The 20181-nt window shown below is 47.8% G+C and overlaps 1 protein-coding gene across 2 annotated transcripts in view; it reads left to right on the top strand.

The window, feature by feature from the left end:
* Window positions 1-20181, top strand: part of PIK3R5 (phosphoinositide-3-kinase regulatory subunit 5) — an 87194-nt gene that overhangs the window by 50231 nt on the left and 16782 nt on the right. For both annotated transcript variants that reach the window (XM_055367481.2, XM_019013649.4), the window contains exons 2-5: window positions 4673-4788; window positions 7001-7101; window positions 10416-10484; window positions 11342-11480. In XM_055367481.2, the coding sequence (XP_055223456.1) occupies window positions 4686-4788; window positions 7001-7101; window positions 10416-10484; window positions 11342-11480 (412 nt within the window). In that variant the 5' untranslated portion in view covers window positions 4673-4685. The remainder of the gene's footprint in view (window positions 1-4672; window positions 4789-7000; window positions 7102-10415; window positions 10485-11341; window positions 11481-20181) is intronic.

Here is a 20181-nt window from a genome sequence, read left to right as displayed (position 1 = left end):
AGGGTCCCCTGGCTGGGTTCCCTCTCCCCATCTCTCAGGCTCCCAGGGGCTAGTGGCTCAGGCAAGTCCTGCCTCTGAGAAGAACTTGGGGCGAGCTCGAGAAAGCCTTGGAATGCCGGGGAGGCTGGCACACCGGAATTCCACCAGTGCCTGAGGATATCCTGCCCTTCCGTGGAGAAGGCTTTGATGTGTCCCTTGAGCAGGGCGGGGTTGGGGGGAAGGGGCACACTGAGGCCAGGAGATGGGAAAGTCACAGGCGGCCCCAGAATGAGAAAGAGAAGCCATGGGCAGTCAGGCATTGGGTGGGGTGTGCTAGCAGCAGCCCCATGGCACTGTGTTCTGCCCCCTTAAGGACAGGAGTGTGCAGAAGTGGTGTTGGCTGAGAACATTCATTTGCATCTTGTGTTTGCATCCATTACAGTGTGGGACACGTAATGAGTGAGCAGGATGACTCACTCCTGCTTCATGGCATAACCAGCTTGGCCATCGCAGCAGGGGCTGGGCAGAGGGGTCTTAAAACCCAGATCACACGGTTCAGGACATGCTCCAGGCTAGAGACGCCTGGGCCCCGTGAGCCACCACGGTCATCACCGGTGGAGTCCGAGAGAGTGTTGCTCGGTATCCCCTCTGGCACACACTCCTGTGAGCCTTGGCCTTTTCTCTGGAGGATGCAGGGCTGTGCGGGGCAGCTGGTATAGATAGATGTGGTGGGGCTCACAATCCCCAGCAACTGAGAGTCTAGATTTTTTTTTTTTTTTTGAGACAGAGTCTTGCTCTGTCACCCAGGCTGGCATGATCTTGGCTCACCGCAACCTCCACCTCCCGGGTTCAAGCCATTCTCATGCCTCAGCCTCCCGAGTAGCTGTGATTACAGGTGTGCACCACCACACCCAGCTAATTTTTTGTATTTTTAGTAGAGACAGGGTTTCCCCATATTGGCCAGGCTGGTCTCAAACTCCTGACCTCAGGTGATCCACCCGCCTCAGCCTCCCAAACTGCTGGGATTACAGACATGCCCAGCCTACCTCTTAAAGCAAAATCAAGTCTTCACTTGTTGAAGCAGAAACATGAATTGGTTTTAATTTTCTTCCAGTAACTGCCTCCGACTGTGCTGAGGGGCAATGTATTCTAGTGGTTGAAACCCCAGACTCCCTGGGTTTATACCCTGGCTTTGCCATCTCCTAGCTGTGTGACTTTAGGCAAGCTGTTTAACCTCTGTGCCACCAATTTCCCATCTTTAACCTGCCCCATCCAGCTTCCTACAAAATTGGTCCAGCCTTCAGCCTCCTTCTCATAGGTTTCCCTCATGCTGCTGGCAGCCCTCTAGAAAAGTAACAACAAACCGGCTCAAGCCCCACGTTTGTTCCACCCCTCACCCCAATCTGGAGCTGTTGACTTGTCCAACAGTGGGTCTGCAAGATGCCCCCTCTGCCCCTTGTCTCAGCCCTGCCATGGCTCACAGGCAGCACTGGAGCAGGCGAGCGAGTTTGCCGGCTGAGTAGATAGTGACCCGAGGAACAAAGGGCAGCATCCTCAGCTTTGGGCATCCCAGTCTGTGTCAGGACTTCTCTGAAAGCCCTCTGCCCTCGGCTTTGTGGAGAGAAGGAAGGATCTTCCAGAAGGGTTGACAACCCTTTTTCTCTTCCCAATCTTATGACAGGGATTGGCGGGTCACTGTGCTGGTTCTGGACTGACACCTCCCAGCAAGCCCACCAGAGTGGTTGTGCCCACGTCCTTGACAATACTCCTTGGCTCTTAGAACTTTAGAATGCAGAGCATTTAGCACCTTTTGTCCCTAGAATTGGGTCTCAGCCACAATTTGAAAATAAAAAGTCCTCCCTGATCCCCTTGTCTGTTTATACCACTGTCAACTCTCTCCCAGCTGCCTTGAACAAGCCCCTTATCCTTATTGGACCTCAGCCTCCCCTTCTGTAAAATGAGGGACTTGCTGGGGAGGCCTCTGAGCTCCCTCCAAGAACCTGCCCTGGGGGTAACCTGGGAGAAATCAGCCTGTGAGAACAAAGGGTCGCTGATGACATCTGCGCCAGCTGTTTATGCCCCAGGCTCATCCATGTGAAGGTGTCTGGTGTTCTACCTCCTCCAGCAGGTGCCGTTAGCCCTGAGCTGGAATAGGACCCACCTCCAGAGGGTCTTGTGGTCAGGCTGCCATGGGAGGCAGAAAGATGAGGCCTCATCACAGGTGTCAATCCCCACAGATGCTCATCCATGCCAGGTGCCAGCACAATCCCAGGTCAGGGAGGGGTCTGCCCGGTCTGGCTCAGGGTCAGTGGACTCATGACCTGAGCTACCTGTGGAGGTGTTAAACAGAAGATCCAAAGGCAACTGTAAAAGTCACATGGAAGGGCCTCAGGATGTCTTTGGGCATCCAGGTGCTGCTAATGGACACACCCAAGGTCTTGAGTCACCAATGAAAGGTTTTCTTCTTTTTTTTTTCTTTTTGAGATGGAATCTCGCTCTGTCACCCAGGCTGGGGTGCAGTGGTGTGATCTCGACTTACTGCAACCTCCGCCTCCCAGGTTCAAGCGATTCTCCTGCCTCAGCCTCCCGGGTAACTGGGATTACAGGCGCCTGCCACCACGCCTGGCTAATTTTTTAAAATATTTTTTAGTAGAGATGGGGTTTCAAGATGTTGGCCAGGCTGGATTCGAAATCCTGACCTCAAGTAATCCACCCACCTTGGCCTCCCAAAGTGCTGGGATTACAGGCATGAGCCACCGCACCCAGCCACCCGTGAAAGGTTTTCTGAACTCAGCTCTTCACCTCCACAGCCAGAAGGCATGGGACCTAATGGGTTAGTCTGTGTCCTGGGCCAGCCCAGCACCCTGGCATATACTCCTGGGTCCAGGTTCTCAGCAAGCTAATTCCTGCACCCAGACCGTGGCATGGGCTGGCTCCCCTTTCTCCAATACTCTTCCCCCTCACTTGCCCTGGCTTCCTCATCCAGCTTAAATGTCCCTTCTTCAGAGAGGCCTCCCTGACCCCCCAACACCCTGGAGGGGTGTCCCCACTTGTCCCACTCCCAGCACCATCCTTTACAGTATGTTTCACTTCTTGGAATCACGTCTTTGTTTGCTCCATTGCTCAGTGTCTGTGTCTCCCGCCAAGGAGCACAGCTGCTTGGTTCACTGCTGTCTCCTCTAGTCTCCACTAGTGCCTGGCACATGGCAGACAGTCAGTGAACCCGTGATGGAACCAAGGTGCGTGTGCCGCTTCCTGCGTGCCCACTGCTGCACTGTCCGGCTTTGGAATGCATAGCCTACCACAGACACTGTGAGAGGATGCTGGAGAGCTCACAAAGGGCTTAGTTTTCACTCGGCGAGTGGTGCCTCCCAGGCTGGGGAGGCAGGAGGATTTGCCTGTGTGGGGCCTCCGTAAGCTGAATACTCTAGCCGCGCAGCTGAACCCAGGTTAGGATTTTATCCCTCTTTGTATGTCATTTGCATGGCTCAGCTCTGAGCTCTGTGCTTCCTCTTCTGGCTTCCAGAGCTGAACTGCAGCTTTCTCAGCATCCCTCTATGGCCTGGCCTGACTGGCCAGTGAAGGGGTCTGCCCGGAAGGAGTGCAGTGGCATCCCCTGAGGCCAGGGCGATGATGGCAATGACTGTAGCAGGGCAGCTCTCGCGTGTTGCAAGCTTACTCAGCGCATCTGCTACAGCATTTTATCTTCCCAAGAGCCCCATGAGGTTAGCACCATTGTCATCCCATTTTACAGATAAGTCAACAGAAGTTTGGAAAAGTTAAAGTATTTGCCCAAAGTCACATAGCTAGCAAATATCAGAGTCCAGGTTTGAGTGTAAGTCTGTCGGATGCCAGAGCCAAGCTTAATCACTGGGCCAAATCACCTTCCGTGGCTTCCCCAGAGACCCAGGAGCCGTCATACATAACTAAGAAGCTGGGCTGGCCCTGCTGGGGGCTCTCAGTTCCCCATACAGGGCTAAAACCCTCCTGAAATTCCCTCTTCAGTGACTTTCCAGCTCAGCTAAGCACCCCTTGGATTCTCCTCAGTAGGATGAGGAAGGAGGGCAGGGAAGGTCTTTGAATGACAGGTAACATTGCCAAGCCCCAGGGGAAGGAAAGAAAAATGGCAAAAGTGGAGGTTAGGGCAGAAAGGAAACAGATGCCTGTGACCTGGGCACCCAATCAGAGGGAGCTCCCTCCAAGCATATTGAGGGAGTTGCTGTGGCCTTCTCATCAGGAACACGCTCTCTGCCCCATCCCTGGAGGTTTGGAAAACACAGCCTGGAAATTCAGAAAAAGTCCTCCGAGTGATTCTGATTTTCCCCTCAGGATCTTCCTGCCCAGCCCACTGGGGTCTGACCACTCCCTGGGTACTTGGGGACACTCCCCACTGCCCAGTGGGTAAGGCAGGTCCCTTTCCACCTCTCTGCTCCCATTCCTGACCCCTTACTTCCCACACCTCTGTCCCGTTCTGCTGCAGGGGTGCTCTGTCCTGCCACTCAGATGTGGCCCTCCAGATGCCATTCCTACCCTGGAGGCAGCTGTAAGGCCCCTGGTCCTGTTTCCACAGCACCTGAGCTATAGCTGGGCTGGGCTGATTGCGCTGCACTGTGAGCACCTGTTGTCTTTACTGGACCAGGTACTCTCTGGGAAAGGAGCTCGACAAGCTGACCGGTGTCTGTCCCCCATGCAGGCGATGACCCAGGATGCAGCCAGGGGCCACGACATGCACGGAGGACCGCATCCAGCATGCCCTGGAACGCTGCCTGCATGGACTCAGCCTCAGCCGCCGCTCCACCTCCTGGTCAGGTAGGTCCAAGGGAGCCAGGGAGGTGTTTGAGGGCTCAAGGAAGCCTCAGGGGCCACGGTGGGCACTGGACCAGGCATGGAAACTGGCAAATTCTAGGTCAAACCCTGTCTGTGTGACTTGGGCAAGCCCCAGCCTTCTCCTGGGCAGGTGCCCGGCACAGCACTTGATGTAGTCAGACCTCAGTATCTGGCACTTTCTCCCTTCTCCCACGGCATCTTCCTCATCCTACTCAGGGCTGGCTGCCTTTTGCTTCTGGAAGAATCCATCGAATCTGCTTAGAAAACCACAACTGCTGATTCTGAAAAAGCAGCTGGGAATTCACAGGCAGCTCTCCCCAGAATTCTCCTGTTTGTTTGTTTCTAGTTCCCTCATAGTCCTATCCTCCTCTTCCCTATAGAATAAGGGAAAACTCAGCAGAGCTGCAGAGAGCAGGAGGCCTCTATGTTTCCCACCTCCCAGGACTAAAAAACAGGGTGTCCGCAGTCCCGGGCAGTTGCGTCTCTGAAGGCTGGCGCCTGGCTGTAATAATTCTTATGCTTGTAGAGCTTTCTCATGCCCCATATCTCACTGACCTCCCTAACTTCTCCGTGAGTAGCCACCCAGTGCTCCTTGAACACACCTGGTCCCTCCGTACCTCAGCACCTTTGCACCTGCTGCCTGGAACTCTTCCCTGGGAACTACACATAGCTGGCTCCTTCTCATCCAGGTCTCAGCTCAAATGTTGCTTCCTCTGAGAGGCTGTCCTTGGCCTTTGGAATGAGATAGACCTGGATTAAAGCTATCTCCCATTGGCTTTACAACCCTGCGCAGGCCACTTATCCTCCCAGGACCCTGGCCCTACTTGCCTTGTCTGCAAAATGGGAATAATAACAATGGAACCACATTTCTGAAGGGACAGTGGGAGCCTCAATGAAGATAATGTATTCAGAGGCCTAGCACTGTATTGGCACATAGTAGGTGGTCAATAAATGGTAGTTTTCTCTCTTGCCTGCTACCCAGGTTTTGATGGAGGCTAAGCTCATAGGGCTGGGGAGAGGGCTATCGTTAAGCAAAAGAATATAAAAATATCTGACCTTTGCAAATTTTCTGACAACCTGTGACCACATGGACCCATTGTTAGAAGCCTCCAGAACTTTGGAAGGAGCCTGTACATGTGAGAAGTCCTGGAGCTTGAGCTCCACAAAGTTCAAGTTCAATCCATTTCCACTCCTGCGGCTCTCACTCCCCACTCCACACACACATACACACAGCCCCTCCCTGCTCCTCCGTCCCAGGCCGTCCCTTTAATTTTTAGGGGTTTACCCTTGCTGACTGCAGGGAAACAGAGACTGACAAAATAAGAAAGTCTGGGGAAGTTACAGAGTGACAAAGTGCTCATGGCAGCTTTTAAAATAGAACTCGTTTAGCTTCCCCTTCCTGGGCTCCATTGCCATTCCTGGGAAGCTCCATGGCTGCTGTAGACTCAGTCTTGCGTCTTGGGGTGGAACTCACCATGGCTCCTCTCTATATTCTTCCAGCAATTTCTGCCTCTGTTCTAACCTCCCTGCAACTCATAGGTACCAGAACCCACTGTAGGAAACCAGGGCAGGAGAGGTTGTGGGAGAACTGGTGCTTCCACAGGGAGCGGAGTTGTGGTGAGCTCATTGTCCTCTAAAGGGGTTCCCAGCCTGCATCTCCAATCCCCGTGTCTCTTGCATATGCAGGAACAGGGAATTTGTCATTATGTCTTGATGGGGCATGGTAGGGTTGAGTGTTGATCCAGCATCTTCTAGATTCACTTACTTTAGAAAGGAGTGTTCCAGGCCGGGTGCAGTGGCTCACGCCTATAATCCCAGCACTTTGGGAGTCCGAGGTGGGCGGATCATGAGGTCAGGAGATCAAGACCATCTTGGCCAACATGGTGAAACCCCATCTCTACTAAAATACAAAAATTAGCTGGGTGCGGTGGCACGTGCCTGTAATCCCAGCTACTTGGGAGGCTGAGGCAGGGGAATCGCTTGAACCCAGGAGGCAGAGGTTGCGGTGAGCTGAGATTGCACCACTGCACTCCAGCCTGGCGACAGAGCAAGACTCTGTCTCAAAAAAAAAAGAGTGTTCCAGTGCAATACCACAGAAGAATGTTCCAGCATAAATGCCCCTTCTTTACAGCCCCTGCCTGAGTGTGGCTGGAAGACACCAGAAGTGACCCCTTGCCTCTCTCTCCTTTTCCAGCTGGGCTGTGTCTGAACTGCTGGAGCCTGCAGGAGCTGGTCAGCAGGGACCCGGGCCACTTCCTTATCCTCCTTGAGCAGATCCTGCAGAAGACCCGAGAGGTGAGGGCGAGTCAGGAATTGAAGGGCAGATCTGGGGTCGGCCTCGTAGAGTGGAGGAATAGGTCCCAGAGAACATCATTCCTGGGTGCCTGGACCTCCAGAGGGGCTGGGCAAAGGCCCTGGGAACCTGTGAGTTTTGTGTTTCGGTAGCGCTTGCATATGAGAGGTTTCTAAGAAGGGGGTGCATTCAGTAAGAACACATCATACGCGAGCTAGGGTCCTGAGTTCAGCTACAGACATGGCTTATAAGTCCAGATATAGACTAGGAAGGGAGAAGACACTTTACCCAATTCCTTTCCTCAAAAAGATCCATAAAAACAAAGACAGGAAAGAGAAAACTGATCGGAAAGGTAAACTGAGGCCTCCTCTCATAGTTCAGTCAATGGCTTCATGACAAAGAAGAGGAATGTGTTTAGTGCTGAGCTGGGCTTGGGTTCCAGAATAGCTGTGAGTCCCAAAAGAGGATTTGGGCTCTTTTGTAAAGAATTCTCTTTTATGGTGTGTGTGTGTGTGTGTGTGTGTGTGTGTGTAATTATTTTAAATACATGTGATTTGGAAAACATGTCACTTTCACTCTCGGCTACCTATCCCTGTAAGAAGATGCCCAAGGTTACAGTTCTGACCCCACTATTTACCTGGTAGTTTTTTCCCTCATCATAAGCCAACCAGCTCAGAAGAGCTGAACCACCTCTGGAGTGCATAACATATAAACCCAAATGGAAAGTCTGGATCACCGTGTAGCAATAGAGGAGGGTTTCATAGAAAGGTCCGATCTGCAAGGCTTGGTAGACACATTGTCTATTAAGGATAAAGAGAAGGAAGATTCTAAATTTGAGCCTACTGAGCTCATCTAGCAGAGAAGACATGATGGGGCTTTCTCTGTATCTCCAACCCCCATGAGTTCCAAAATGGACCGAGAAACCTTCTGACCAATGAATTCTAAATCATGTGGTGTGCACATGTGTGCATGTGGTGTGGTAGGTTGTATCAGAGAGGCAGTTCACAAAAGGAGAAATAGAAGTTGTAAACAAATATGAAAAAGCGATACTAAAATAAATGCAAATTAAAACCATAATGAGACAAACTTTGCCTAACAAATTAGCTAAAAAACAAAAGGGAAGGCCAGGTACAGTGGCTTGTGCCTGTAATCTAAGCACTTTGAGAGACTCAGGTGGGAGAAATCCTTGAGCCCAGGAGTTCAAAACCAGCCTGGGCAACATAGCAAGACCTCGTCTCTACAAAAAAATACAAAAAGTAGCCGATTGTGGTGGTGCACACCTGTAATCTCAGCTACTTGGGAGGCTGAGGCAGGATTGCTTGAGCCTAGGAGGTCAAGGCTGCAGTGAGCTAAGATCGTGCCACTGCACTCCAGCCTGTGCGACAGAGCAAGACCCTATTTGTCTCTCTCTCTCTTTTTTTTTTTTTTTTGTTAAAAAAAGATAAAAACCAATGCAGGAAAAGCATGGTGAAAATCGTACTTTTATATATATAGATAGTATAAATGGCAAAATCCTTTTGGAAAGCAATATGACAATATGTCTCTAAGGTCATAAAAGTCTATAAACATGTTGATAATCTTTGATCTGTCGACTCCACTTCTTGAACTCCTTTCTAGATTAATAATCCAAATTATGGAAAAAGGAATGTGCTGCATAGTAGTGTTCATTGCAAAATATGTAAAATACCAAGAAAATAATCTTGAATGTCCACAATGAAACTAATAAGATGCCAGGCATGGTGGCTCACGCCTGTAATCCCAGCACTTTGGGAAGCCAAGGCGGGTGGATCATGAGGTCTGGAGATCAAGACCATCCTGGCCAACATGGTGAGACCCCATCTCTACTAAAAAAAAAATACAAAAATTAGCTGGGTATGGTGGCATGTGCTTGTAATCCCACCTACTTGGGAGGCTGAGGCACAAGAATTGGTTGAACCCAGGAGGCGGAGGTTGCAGTGAGCCGATATTGCACCACTGCACTCCAGCCTGGCGACAGAGCGAGACTCCATCTCAAAAAAGAAAAAGAAACTAATAAGTTATGGAGGTCTACCAGAAGGAGTATAATGCAGCTAAAAATGATGGATATTATCCAAGGGCATAAATAAAATTTAATATATGATACAATTACATCATAAGATTTATTAAATGGCTTAGGGAAAATTGACTAAACATTTGGAAAAAGATAGAGTGAGATCCCCAACTGACACCATATAGCAGGTGAAATTCTAGTTGCATTAAATATTTCTCCTTTTTTTTTTTTTTGAGACAGAGTCTCAGCCTCCCGAGTAGTTGGGATTACAGGTGTGCGCCACTGTGCCCAGCTAATTTTTGTATTTTTAGTACAGATGGGGTTTTGCCATGTTGGTCAGACTGGTCTCGAACTCCTGGCCTCAAGTGATCCACCTGCCTCGGCCTCCCAAAGTGTTGAGATTACAGGCATGAGCCACTGGGCCCAGACTAAATATTTCAATTTCAGAAAACGAAGCTTCAAAGAAGATAAGAAAGTATATATGTATATTTACATGATTCTTGCATGCAAAAGCGAAAATCCACGAAGGAAAAATCAACACCTGTAATTTCTGTACATCAAAAATATTTATAAAATTAAAAGGCAAACAACCAACTGGAAAAAAATATTTACAACACAAATAACAGGTAAATGTATAACCAGAAGGGAAAAAAGGTGGTCTTAGAGACCGTATAGTAAAACAGAAATTTACTTATAATACTACATGTAAAATACGTTAGGAGTAAAAATATACACACAGCTTATAGCTTCGCAGACACAGGAACAGAAAACCAAACACCGCATGTTCTCACTCATAAGTGGGATTTGAACAATGAAAACACATGGACACAGGGAGGGGACATCACACACCGGGGCCTGTCAGGGATGGGGGACAAGGGGAGGGAGAGCATTAGGACAAATACCTAATGCATGTGGGGCTTAAAACCTAGATGACAGGTAGATGGGTGCAGCAAACCACCATGGCACATGTATACCTATGTAACAAACCTGCACGTTCTGCACATGTATCCCAGAACTTAAAATAAAATTTAAAAACAAAGAAAAGAAAATACATAGGGCAAAAATGGCATCAGAAGAGGGACATTGAAACAGCTATGGTTGGGTTTGGGAGGGGAAATTGTGAGTGTTTTCGTTTACATCCATTTTCCAAATGTTTGTCATGTGATTGCACTATTTTCCCCTAAAAAAAAAAAGAAAGGCTAGAATGAGGAAGAACCACTGTATTCTGCCTCAGGGAGCCCTGGACCCCGTGAATGAGTCTCATTCCCCTTCTCCTCCTCTCCACAGGTCCAGGAGAAGGGCACCTATGACCTGCTCACCCCACTGGCCCTGCTCTTCTATTCCACTGTTCTTTGTGTAAGTCCACGTGGGCCAGGATGCTGGAGGTGAGGGAGGAGGGAGAGGAGCGACCTCTATCTGGGGCAGAGCCCTCACACCTCTGGAGATAAGCAGAGAGAGAAACTGTCAAGCAGCGGCATGTGAAATGGGTTTCAACCCTTAGATGGCTTCAGAGCAGCCACCGTGAGAGGCTTCCAGTGACTCCATGTGGCCGCCATGGTGCCTGGCATCTCTGGGCTCCCATGTTGGAACTGCTGTCACTGTCTGTTCACAGGCCACAAGAGATATTCTATGTCCACCTCATTTTTCACCCCAGTAGTCGGTTTCACCCAATGTGATCACCCCCTGTATTCACCAGACAGGGGGCATCAAATGTGTACACTGACTGAATCCATCCTCAAAAAATAAACATTTACCTGTAATGAGGCTATTTAAGTAAAGATGGTTTAGGCATTGAAGACCATTATCCATAACATAACACTGAAGACCATTGAATCCACCCTCAAAAAATAAACATTTACCTGTAATGAGGCTATTTAAGTAAAGGTGGTTTAGGCATTGAAGACCATTATCCATAACAAGTGTCAGCAATGGCACCATTTACCAGTAAGGGGACAGCCTTTCAGAGAGGCTCACTCAAGCATTGGGTAAAGCAAGTCCCTCCCAGTAGAGACACCCTGGGTGCCATCTTGCCCATCTGTAACCCACTCCCTGTGAGTAACTTCCAGTTCCACCTGACCTTGTCCTAGGACACGCTGCTGCCAGGAAATGTGTGTCTTTTGTGGAATATTCCAGAAAGGCAGCAGAAGCTGTCTGGGACTATCTGAGCCTTTTCTCACCTAGATCTCTTTGCTTGTTGCCTGCCTCCATCCTAGACACCACACTTCCCACCAGACTCGGATCTCCTTCTGAAGGCAGCCAGCACCTACCACCGGTTCCTGACCTGGCCTGTTCCTTACTGCAGCATCTGCCAGGAGCTGCTCACCTTCATTGATGCTGAACTCAAGGCCCCAGGTAAGCACTGAGGCAGCTGGCACGGGGGGCAGGGCTCAGAAGGTCAGAATGCCTCCACCTCCTCTGAAACTGTTTTTTGTGACCCTCCTTACCTTGCATCCTTTGACTCATCTCTGCCGACGCCTTGGTTCACAAACACGGAGTCTCCTCTTCACAGCACCATCAAGCATCTGATGGTTGAATCCACACAGGATGAAAGTAAATATGGGAGGTAACTCGAGGAGGGATTGTTAGGGGAAGTAGGAGCAGGCACTCAGGGCAAGGAGACCTCACCTTGGCCTGTGCCTCTGATCTGGTTAGTCAAGGGGTCTCCAAGGCTACCCAGGTCAGACAGAGAAGCCCTCAGGATGCTGACAAGAGGGCTTTGCATGTTCTCTGTGCCCCAGGAACAAGTAGGTAATTGTGTGTGTGGGTTGATGCAGTTTGGGTCGGGGAAGGTGGCTGGTACTAGGAACAATGACCACTGTGACAAATGTGGACAAGACCCGGGACTCAGTTTTCATGCGTGGGGTCTGAAAAGTAAGAATTCTTCAGAAATTGCAGGTGCTGTCATAGACATGCAAATCAGGTCTAAGGAAGCTACAATAGTGCAGGAGAAAACTTATCAAGTGTGATTGACTGAGAAGTGGCTCAGCGAATCAGTACTCAAAGGAATAAATTCGCAAAAGCATCTCAATAGATGCCTCTAAAATATTTCATAAAATTCATCATCATTCCTGATATTCAAAACCCCTCAATATATGGAAACGATCACTCTAGAAGTGCTTTTAATATGGCAACAGCCCAAGGTAAAATACTAGAGGCATGTTCTTTAGAGCCAACAATCTTCCTCTTTTGGCTTATAGGTATTTGCCTATGCAAAAAGACAAAAATAAAGAATGCTTTCTCTTCTGAAGAAGAGAAATTTTAATTAGTTGGAGCTCAAACAATTGGTTTTCTGTCAAGACTGAGAGAATCCCCTGAACAAAGAATTGTCAGAACTAGAAAACAGGTAGCTAAGAGCTTTTTTTATAAACCAGCATTAACCAGTGAGAAAACATAATTTTAAAAAATTTACAATAGCAATTAAAAATAAAAAATAAAAGAAATTTTAATAACCTATATAGAGAAAACAAACTTTGCTGAAGAATGAATAATTGAAGAATCGTATTGCTGGGTTGAATCAATATTGTAACGAGACCAGGTGTTAGGAAAGTAAACGTAACCACAATAAAAATACCAAGATATTTTTAAAATTTATAAAATATATGTAAATTAAAAAACATAATATATAAATATTTTACAAATAAATAAATTTATATATAAAGAAAATAAAAAAATCTATTTGAAAGATTTATTTATGCACTTAGTATATATTCATTCATGTATTTTTAAAGGAGAGTAAGAAGGAAATATTTCCATTTTTTGAAGGTACTATAGGGCTATAGTTATTAAAGTAGTACACTATGGGTATAAGAATAGATAGATAATGGAAGAAGATGTAATATCTAGAAATAGATTAAATATACAAAATTATATTATATGACAAAGTGGCATCCTCAAATTACTGATGAAAAAATCAGTCATTTCATAGATGATATCAGGATAATTGGTAGACCATAAAAAATATTGAGTTAGAAGACTATCTAAAAAGGCCAGGTGTGGTGGCTCATGCCTGTAATCCCAGCACTTTGGGAGGCCAAGGCGGGAAGATCACCTGAGGTCAGGAGTTCGAGACCAGCCTGAACAATATGGTAAAACCCCATCTCTACTAAAAATAGAAAATTAGCTGAGTGTGGTGGCATGAGCCTGTAATCCCAGCTACTCAGGAGGCTGAGGCAGGAGAATCACTTGAACCCGGGAAGTGGAGGTTCAAGTACCTCCGAGATCACACCATTGCACTCCAGCCTGGGCAACAAGAGTGAAACTCTGTCTCAAAAAAAAAAAGAATTCTATCTAAAAAATAAAATTAAGAGTTCTAATGCAAACATAAAAATAACTTTTAGATACATTAAAGGTTTAGGTGTAGAAGACAAGACCACAAAAACTACAGAAGAAAAATAGGTTGTATTAGCCTGGAGTGGAGAAGAGCTGCCAAACATATTCCCTAGGGCAAAAATTATAAAGGAAAAGACTAACAGATATGAAAGCATAAAATTTAAAGCTTTTCATATGGCTAGCCCACTTTGGGTGAAAGGTAAATGACAAACTGAGAAAAATATTTGCAATAAAAATTGATATATCAGGCCAAGTGCTGTGGCTCAGACCTGTAATCCCAGCATTTTGGGAGGCCGAGGTGGGCGGATCATGAGGTCCGGAGATCGAGACCATCCTGGCCAACATGGTGAAACCCGTCTCTACTAAAAATACAAAAATTATTTGGGCGTGGTGGCATACACCTGTAGTCCCAGCTACTCGGGAGGCTGAGGCAGAGAATCGCTTGAACCTGGGAGGCAGAGGTTGCAGTGAGTCGAGATCGTGCCATTGCACTCCAGCCTGGTGACAAAGCGAGACTCCATCTAAAAAAATAAATAAATAATAATAATATATCAAACCCATGAAGAGGTTTTTTTTTTAGTCCATTAAGAAATAGGCAAATACACTTATGGAAATATGAATAAATATGATTCAAGTACATCAAAAAGAACCCCCCAAAATATTCACCCTCACTACTCATAAAGAAAATGCAGAACTAAAGAGCAAGACTCTTTTTTCCCCCCTATCAAATTGGCAAAAATTAAAAAGAAAGAACAAAAATGCCAGCGCTGGTGAGGAATGGGAGGGCTGTGTTTGCTAAAGCATCAGAAAGCATACCCTTTCACCCAGCAATTCCATTCCTGAATTTTATCCTGATGAATCCCTATGGATGTACAAAGATGTAGCTACAAAGATGTTCATCAACGCATCCTTGCTAATAATCAACCAACGCCAAAAAACCTAAATATTGAACATGGTTGAGTATACTGCGGCAAAGTCATTTGGTGGAATGATATTCAATTATTAAAAATGATATTGTAGAAATAGTTACTGAGCTCAAAAGATGTTGAATAACTAGTTGAGCGAAAAAGCAGTCCCCCCAATACTAAGTATGTTATAATCCCATTTTTGTTTTCTCTCTTTCTAATGTATACATGCACCAGGTCCTGTTTAGTACTGGCAGCGTTTAATTCTCACCTTACACATTAAACACACACAGAATAGAAGTACCAAATCTTATTCCCCAACAACTTATGGACCCTAGAAAGCTCAAGACTGGCTTGTAAATTTCTTTGGAAGTGTTCATAACTTTCCTACCCAACCAGTTACCTGATCTGTCTGCGCCCCACCCAGTCAGCTGACCTGTCTGTGCCTCGCCCAATCAGCTGATCTACCTGCCCCCAATCAGTCAGCTGTCTGTCATTACAAAGAGCAGAGCAAGTACAGCCAGGGATGGCCAACCCCCAAGTCTACCTATAACAAGGTCCTCACCTCATGGTAGAGACTTGGGTGGAGATTTAGGACATCAGGAAGACCCTTAGGAGGTGCTGGACTCTGAAAGGTAAAAGCTGGGTCTGCCAACCCAGCTTCCCAAGGAAAGGAACAAACCAGTTAAAGGAACAAACCCTAAAGGAACACGCCAGTTTAAGGTCAAACTCCTTCATTCCCTCCCTCACTCCCTCCCACTGTCCCCCAAAACAAACAGATCAGAATGCCTTCTGAGCTTCTGGCTGGTGACTGAAGTTCCTTTGCTAGGAGGCAATGCCTTTCTTCCTTTCAACTGCGCTCAGAGAAAGAATTTAAAATGCAAATGTCTTGGCAGGGCGTTGGGTTTCCACCAAAGACCGAAATGATTCTTTTTTATTTTGAAAAGGATAAGGGAGTTGTGGGGTTGGGGGAAGGGATTACCTGTGGGGAGACCACTTCCCAATTTCAAGTAGAACCAGCTGTCCCTCCTCAGCTCAATGCACGCTATGCCTTGAGATATTTTTGCAGGCGGCTGGGTAGAAACTCCGTTCTGGGCAGCACAGAAAGCAGATGTGCCATGGAGGGGCTGGCGGTGGTGAGGCCCTGGCCCTGGAATGATAACATGTGAAGCCTGCAGCACAAGGGCCAGGCAGGGCAGCAACTGGAGCCGGAAGTAGAATGAGGGTCCTTTGGCCTCAGAGCAGGGGGGACCCTTGGAACCATCACTCACTGCTGACGGCCTTTTCCTCCACATCCTTCCCGGGACCACGTGAAGCTTCAGATATCCTGGTGACCAAGGAGAAGTCAGATGCCCCAAGAGGGCAGCTCAAGCCAAGTACCCATGGCAGGAACCTCTCCTCTTCCAGGGAAAGCAGAACCAAAATAGGAAACCATCAACTCTCCCTCGTTTCGGGGAATCATTTTCAAACAGTTCCAAAACCTCACACATACGTAAATATACAGTGAGCCTGTGCCCGCTCATTAATGAGGAAACCAGCACGATGATAGAGCTGGCTTAAAGGAGGATCCAAGAAACTGAGATGAGCTCCTCATGGAAGCTAGAGTAAGACTCAAAGATAGATACCAAATAGTATCTAGTATCACAGAGGGGAATAAAACCATAACCTTTGAGGTTATCTTTTCTATTGAACAAAAATCTCTTGCAACTTATCTCACATCCACCAGTTAACCTTCAATTTTAAAGAACCTAAGCCCTAATTAATGACAGATAGTTAAACAAAATTACCTTCTACATGACCCTTAAATGAGCTTGTTGAAAAATACTTTCGCACGATTTTTTTTTTTTTAAGATGGAATCTCGCTCTGTCACCCAGGCTGGAATGCAGTGGCACGACCTCAGCTCACTGCAACCTCTGCCTCCTGGGTTCAAGCGATTCTTCTGCCTCAGCTTCCCGAGTAGCTGGGACCACAGGCGTGCGCCACCATGCCTGGCTAATTTTTGTATTTTTAGTAGAGACGGGGTTTCACCATATTGGCCAGGCTGGTCTCGAACTCCTAACCTTGTGAGCCGCCCACCTCGGCCTCCCAAAGTGCTGGGATTACAGGCATGAGCCACTGCGCCCGGCCTTTCCTATGATTTTTAACAGGCCTGCTGCCCAATTCCTGAGTCCCTCCCACCCCCAGTTAAGTGGAGAGAGAGCTAGGATGGAGGCCGGGGAACTTGAACGCTTGAAGGAGAGGCTGAATAACTTAGTGGCTTCTAGTCCTTGGGACCAGACCATTGTACTTGCAAATCCTGGGTCTGCTACTCACTAACTGTGGGCCTTCAGCAAGACGTTTAGCTTGTGAGCTTCCGTTTCCTCATCTGTAAAATGGGTGTATAGCAATGCCTCCCTGTCAATGCAGTTAGTGAGGATTAATGTTGGCCTAATTGATTTCACAGTGCTGGGGACAGTAAGGGTTGCAGTGGTGTTAGCTTAGAAGGTAGGTCCTGGTAAAGTCACAGGGAGAAATGAGAAGGGACGTGGGGAGGTGGGCCCTCCCCCCGTGAAGTCTTAGGGACCCAGTTGCCATGGAAGTGAATGAAACAGTTTATCCTGCTTTGATGCGGCTGGGTGGCAGAGGAAGTGGGCCTGTTATCAAGGCTGGGGGCCTCCCCCTGCTTCCTGACTCCACCCCCGTATGATCGCCCAGTGCCTCGATTCTGGAGGTAGCAGGAAACCTCACGTCAGTGCCACTGGGTCCTGCCCACCACAGCCCTCTTGGGCTCAGCCCACATGTTTATTGAGTATTTACTCTATGCCTGCATAGCTTTGCCGACCACAATACTTTCCTGCAAAGAATTTACCTGTAAACCTGGGGGATGACAATAGGGCATCTTACATGCAAACCGCTCTGCAATTTTCAAAGCACACAGACCTCAAGGATTGCACCTTGCCTGTAGGGGAAGACGGAAAAGTCATATTCTTCTCATTATAAAATGGGAAATGATTTTGAGAAGACCAAGTTCAGTATTTCTTGTTTAAGCTACAAAGTGAAGTATGAAAGAGGGAACACGAACCCTCGTATGACAAAGACCTACACTTCGTCACTTATTAGTTAATGACCTTGGACAAGTTCCTTAGAGTCTCTGAGTCTCCTGGTGAAAAGCAGGATTATAATTATCGTTGATGATGATGACGAGGAGGACAGCAATGATGCCAGGGTTGCTTATGGCATATGAAGCACCGTCATAGGTTGGTCCCATCTAACCCTCAGAACACCCCCCTGGGTAGTTACTATTATTCCCATTTTTCAGATGCTGAAACTGAAGGCTCGACATTTATGTAACTTGCCCCAGGTCACATAGCTGACAAGAGCTCTACCACTTGAACCCATATCTCTTTGATACCAAAAGTCATATCCTATCCTTTTCACATTTGCATAAAGCTGTGTTTCTACCAAGAGGCACTGACAGATGGCTGCATGACCCTGGGTTGCCCAGGCTGTCTTTTTATAAACGCTCTCCCCCTTGGGGAATTTCTCCTGCCCTTTCCCTTTGGGTTGCTTAATATGGCTTCATACCCTTTGACCTCCTATCAAATGAGGAACAAACCTGGGTTAGGTCAGTTTTGCTTATCCGCGGGTGGCAGGTGAATTCAGAATATTCTTCAGTGGTGATACATTTCTCTGGGGACATTACTGATCACAGACATTTGCATTTTATACTTTTTGTCTCTGGTTATGGAATGAAAGGTTAGACCTCTTGAAGGATGTCAAACATCATTGACTAGTAGGTGGGGGAGGTTTAGGGAAAAGAGTAGAGGCAGGTGTTCCAGAAACCACAGGGTGTGATCAGTTAGGACTGAGCTGGCTGCCTATAGCAGAAAGCCCCAAACAACAATGCCTTAAACTCTCAGGGGCTATTTTTCTCTTACACACAGACACACAGACAGACAGACACACACACACACCACACACACACACATACACACACACAATCTGTATGAAGGCAGGCCAGCATTGGCATGGTGGCCCCATGAACATCCTGGACCAGCCTTCTCTCATCTTTCCACTCCACCATCCTTGGCAAAAGGCACCATCTTCAAAGTTGCTTCATGGTCTAGGATGGCTGCTGGAGTGCTGGCCATCATGTCCACATTCCAGTTAACAGAAAGAAGGAGGTGACGGGGGTTGCACCTAACACATTCTGCAAGGGAGGTTGAGAAATTGACTCATCAACTGGGTACAATGCCCAGTGTCCCACTCGTAAAAAAACGAGGAATGGATATTGAGTAGATGCCTAGAAGTCTCTGCCGCATATGACTTACTTGTAAGAGTAGCCCATAAGGCCTGGATTGGTCCTGTTAGGGTGACTCTCACCAGGGTGGTGAAAGGGTGTTATGAAAGGTCTCATCTCACTTCGCCCCCACAAGCCCGGTGGCTCTGCAAAGCTGGAGACCTCATCCCACAGGCGTTTCCGTGGGGTCACTGCACCTGTTCAGAGCAGCATATGTCTTGTGGTGGCACTGGCCTTTCATTCCAAGAACTCACATCTCCTCTGCCTGCATGAAGGCCTGCCCAGTGGGTTCCTTCCCCCCAGTATTTTCCTCTTGGCTTTCTAGCCACATTCCTTCTCACCTTCCCCCTCTCTGCTCCTGGACTCCCGGTGGCCAGAGATTCCAAGCCTCCCTTGTTATGTCCTCTCCTTTGTTTATTCACCTGAAATCCGTGCTTCACCTTCCTGCCCAGGCCCTGCTGAGGCCCACAGCCATGAGTCCCCAGTTCCTCCAGCCTCTCTGGAGCCCAGGACCCTGGGGATGGGGAGCAGGAAGGCGCTGTACATGGGACCCCCAGTGAGGAGGGAAGTGTAAGAGAAACCCTGCTGTGGGGAGTGGTGTGCCTGGTGTTTGCTTCAGGGTATGATGTAGGTCAAACTGTCCACCATGAGTTGATATTAATCATAGATGCTGGAGAACCAAACCTGATCTAGTCTCATTTGGAGATTGCAATGCCGTTGGGGCCGGGCACTGCTTCCATCCTGTTGATTCCGTGGAATCTTGGTGTTCCCCTTGTAGGAGGAAACTGAGTCAGATGTGGTTGCTGCCTGCCTCCCCCAGGCTCAAGTACCCACATCACCCTCAGCATGGACCTGTCTATCCGTGTGTCATTAATACCAGTGCTTGCTTGATGGCAGATGTAGTGATTTTCCTGTGTCCTGGATCTTCACAGTCAGCTGTTCTGTGCAGGATCCCCATCTATTTGCAACTTTGAAAAAGAGTGGAAGCTTTGATGGGTGAACAAGGCTTAATGGCGAAGGGTCTTGGACACCTGGGCCAGGAGTTTGAACTTCACTATGAGTGTGTTCTGCCCACTCACCCCGTTCTTTGCCTGTATGGGGTGACTCCTCTCAATTTCTTACTTGCTAGGGCCTGACGTAGGAACAACCCAGGCAAGATTTTTGTTTAGCCCTTGCACCAATCTTGATTAAGAAGCTAAACTCAGAAAGTTGTTTCCATCTGCTAAGGTGACCAAGAAAGGGTGTGATCTAAGATCAAAGGGAGAGAGGTGTCTGTGGATCTGAGGCTCCCCAGTGCAGCCTCCCTGTCTGGGGAGTGGAGGCTGGAGTTAAGGGTGGTCTCGAAACTGACACTGCACACCCCACTTCACTGCACACCCCACTTAGCATTCATGGCCTCCCTGGCGTCACCAGGTAACATTGTGAAAACCAAGCCCATGGAGGATGCTGGGAGATATTTCCAACCTCACAGCATACACCAGCAAATGGGGACTCGGCAGTACAATCTCTAAGCCAGGCTCAAAGGAGTCAGTCTGTACA

Source organism: Gorilla gorilla, chromosome 19, assembly GCF_029281585.2.
Source record: "Gorilla gorilla gorilla isolate KB3781 chromosome 19, NHGRI_mGorGor1-v2.1_pri, whole genome shotgun sequence".
NCBI lineage: Eukaryota > Metazoa > Chordata > Mammalia > Primates > Hominidae > Gorilla > Gorilla gorilla.
Note: the sequence above shows the minus strand (reverse complement) of the source record. Positions and strands in the feature narration are given on the sequence as shown.